At 32.1% G+C, this 3,903-nt stretch overlaps 1 protein-coding gene across 1 annotated transcript; it reads right to left on the bottom strand.

Moving 5' to 3' along the window:
* Positions 1–449: 449 nt before the first annotated feature.
* On the bottom strand, positions 450–2,208 carry LOC100255038 (putative disease resistance RPP13-like protein 1). The gene has a single exon (XM_010660960.3). The coding sequence runs from the start codon at positions 2,036–2,038 to the stop codon at positions 683–685; it is 1,356 nt and encodes a 451-aa protein (XP_010659262.1). The 5' UTR covers positions 2,039–2,208; the 3' UTR covers positions 450–682.
* Positions 2,209–3,903: the final 1,695 nt, after the last annotated feature.

The raw sequence follows: 3,903 nt of genomic DNA, 5'->3' as shown, positions 1-3,903 counted from the left end.
TGATTCTTTCATCTCCTTTGTATTCCTCCTTGAGATACTCCCAAATTTCTGCAGCTGAATCAATTTTCATGATTTTGATGAAAATTGATGGTGAAACTGCAGCAAACAAGCAAGCTTTCGCTTTAGCCTTTCTTGTCCTTCTTTCTTTATGCAACTTCATTTGAGCCACAGTTGGATTGGCTCCCAGGGGAGGAACTTCATAATTTTCTTCCACTGCTTCCCAAACATCAAGTGCTTGTAGATGAACTGTCATTCTAACAGCCCAAGTTTCATAATTGTCTCCATCAAGAATTGATGGTGCAACTGTGAGACTTGACTCTTCCATTGCTAAATGATTTTAGAAGGTGTTTGGGTTCACTCACCTCACTGGCCCCTCAAGATAACTATGGCTCTGATACCACTTTGTTGGTATAAGATTAAATACTTATACAAAAAATATATTTTTGGGCTGCTGGAACTCTTTTTTTTTTATTGATGAAGAATGCTGAATTTATACATGAACTTGTAACTTAAATGACATTAGAATAGCAGAAAATCAAGCTACTAGATGATGAACAACTACTTCCTATAAAATAGAAACCAAATCTTGACCAAATAAAAATAAGAAAATATCTAGATGTTGCAGATTTTGTGCAAGACTCCAGTTGCAATATTCAAAATTCAAATTCCAGCAAATACTAAGTCAAAATTCAACAGGAAACACTGCACAGTAGACAAAACATTGCTTCAAATGTGGAGGGAGGTGATGGTAGCTTAACCTCAGGGGTGGAATTATGCCATTGTTTGACAAATCCCAGATCCTGCTGTTCAGAATATCCTTCCAGTAATTCTCCTCTGGATTAGAGCGCAAGAGACCCCCAAGTGACTTTGCTGCTAAAGGCAAGCCTTTACACTTCCTCGCCACTCCCTCTGCAATGATCTTCAGCCCAGGAAATGCATCTGAGTTCCTATGTGGAAAAGCAATTTGCTCTAACAATGACCAACAATCATCACTAGACAACTCCTTGAGAGGGTAAGCTTTTCCAGGGCGCATGATCGAGGCAACTCTTTCACTCCGAGTTGTGACTATGATTTTACTACCCGGTGATCCAATTGCCAGAGGAATCCGCAGTTTGTCCCAATCCCCATAATCCTCGTTCCAGACATCATCCAAAACAAGTAAAAATTTTCGTCTGTTCAACATATCTCTTAATTTACCTTGAAGCAATTCCAAATTGTTCATACCACAAGTCCTTTTAGTGCCAGACTCCACCAGTGCTTTTGTTATCCTCATCACATCAAATTCATCAGAGACACATGCCCATGCTTTCAACTGAAAATGTTTCTTCACTCGTTCATCATTGTAGACAATCTGAGCAAGCGTGGTTTTGCCAAGACCTCCCATACCAACAATGGGAATCACACAAACCTCATCACTATTTTCCTCACACGAAGTCAACAGTTTAATCATCTCCTCTCTATCGCCATCTCTACCATAAATACGTGATCCAAAAACATGTTCTTCATTCACCAAGGGAGTTGTCAATCTCTTCTCAATTCCAGACACTATCCCTCTTGTATTCTCTCTCAATCGAAGAATATCTTTTTGCTTCACAACATCTTCAAGTCTTTCCACAATATCTCTCATCTTTGAATCAATACGTTCACCAAATGGATTAAGAGCAGCAGCAATATCCTTCTTCTTAAAATCAATTCCTTCCTTAACTTCTTGGCTCAAATTCAACGACTCACAAATAAAGTTTGGTACCTTGTTACGCGATTCAAGTGCATCAATAGCGATCTCTTCCAGTATGTCCTCAGCATCATAAGCTGCATCCCTAACCTTGTCGAGCCAATTCTTGACATGTGGATCATTTTCAGCTTGCTTCTCCTCAGCATCATCTAGAACTGCGTAGATTACTTGCAGTGTTGTCTCTAGTTTGATCAACAACCCAATATCAAGTTTCCATTTAAGGAAGAAATCGATGAATTGTTGGGAAGCCAACTTGTTAAGAAGCACATTCACAGAAGCAGATTCAAGTGCTCTTCCCAAAGGCATGGTTTGCAGTTGACAAAAAGGAAATTCACACAAAGAGAGAGCTCAAAAGCAATTGTTTCTCCTTGAGCAAGGTGTTCCACAGATCCAGGGAGAGATGGAAAAGAGAGAAATCAAAGAAAGGAAGCAGAAGGCATTGGTGTGAACCATAATTTGAAGAAATCCATTGTAGGCCATTGACTTATACTTGGTCCCCGGACCACTATTTCTTGTTATCACTAAAAAGGACTAACAAATATCTCAGTGTATGGTAGGTGGTTATAAATATATAATTTATATATTATTAAAATTAAAAATATCTATAAAATATTTTAAATATATATATAAAAAATTAAAAATTATCAATATTTTTTTCATCTTTAATATTATTAAATTAAATATATAAAAATATTAATATTTTAACATTTTGTTAAATAAAACACATATAATATTTAAATATGAAGATTTTTATTGAAAGTTATTTAATTTAATATATAATAAAAGTTATATAACATTATATCTTATTATTTTATAGTTTTAAAAAATATTATATTATTTACATTGTATTATTATAAAAAATTTGAAAGAAATTTTGTTATTTCATTTAATGTTTTGTAAATTTAAATAAGAAGTACAAATATGGTGTTAAAATTTTTAAAAGGTAACAACGATTGAGGAGTGGCAATGGTGTTATGGTTTGTTAAGCTACCGGGTGTGACCCGAGAATTTCGGGCCAAAGCCCAATCCCTCGCACATCTAAACCCACTTTTAGCCTATCGGGCATGAGCTGGGCCGATCTTTGGGCTTTTTTAACTTGTACGGCCATTTAAAAAAATAATTCTTAAAATATGGTACTTTGAAAAATAATTCCAAATCTACTACACTTTTTGCCACTTTGAAAGGTGTTTCTTGAAAAGACACCTATATTTTTCATATCAAACCATAAATGTTAAAAAAAAATTGAATTTACACTAAAGGTGTCTCTTGAGAGACGCCTTCCATAATTTCATAAAATTAAATTTATGTTAAAAGGTGTCTCTTCAAAAGACATTTTTCCATAATTTTTTTATTAGTCATGCACATTAAAAAAAATTAAATTTATACTAAAGAAATATCATTTCCACAATACCATAAAATCAAATTAATACTAAAAGTGTTTTTAGAAGAGACATTTTTGATAATTTTCATATCAGTCACACAATAAAAAAAATTGAATTTATATTAAATGTGTTTTTTGAAGAATCACTTTCCACAATTTTTATATTAGTCATCTATCAAAAAAATTAAATTTATACTAAAAGTGTCTCTTGAAGAAAAACATTTCAATATAAATTTAATTTTATGAAATTATGAAATGTGTCTTTTGAAAATACACTTTTAGTATAAATTCAATTATTTCAATGGATGACTGATGAAGGTGTCTCTTCAAGAGACACCTTTAATATAAATTTAATTTTGTGAAATTGTAAACAATGTGTCTTAAGAAGACATCTTTAGTATAAATTCAATTTTTTTTATAATGAAACTGATATGAAAACTCTGAAAATAAAAGGTGTCTCTTGAAGATACACTTTTAATGTAAATTCAAATTTTTTTAACGTGTGTTATTAATATAAAAATTGTGAAGAGACACCTTCAATGTAAATTCAATTATTTTGAACGTGTATTATTTATATAAAAAATGATGTAAAGTGTCTTTTCAACATACACTTTTAAAAATGATAAAAAATGTCGTAGATTTGGAAATAATTTTCATTGTACTGTATTTTAAAAAATTAATTTTAAATTCACCGTACAATTATCAAAAATCTGCACCCCTTCAAAATTTGTTATATAGGGAATTGCAAGACAGTTTAATTAAGTCAAACATTACCTTATTTTCATAAATA

The sequence above is a fragment of the Vitis vinifera genome, chromosome 13 (assembly GCF_030704535.1).
Source record: "Vitis vinifera cultivar Pinot Noir 40024 chromosome 13, ASM3070453v1".
Classification (NCBI taxonomy): Eukaryota; Viridiplantae; Streptophyta; class Magnoliopsida; order Vitales; family Vitaceae; genus Vitis; species Vitis vinifera.
Note: the sequence above shows the minus strand (reverse complement) of the source record. Positions and strands in the feature narration are given on the sequence as shown.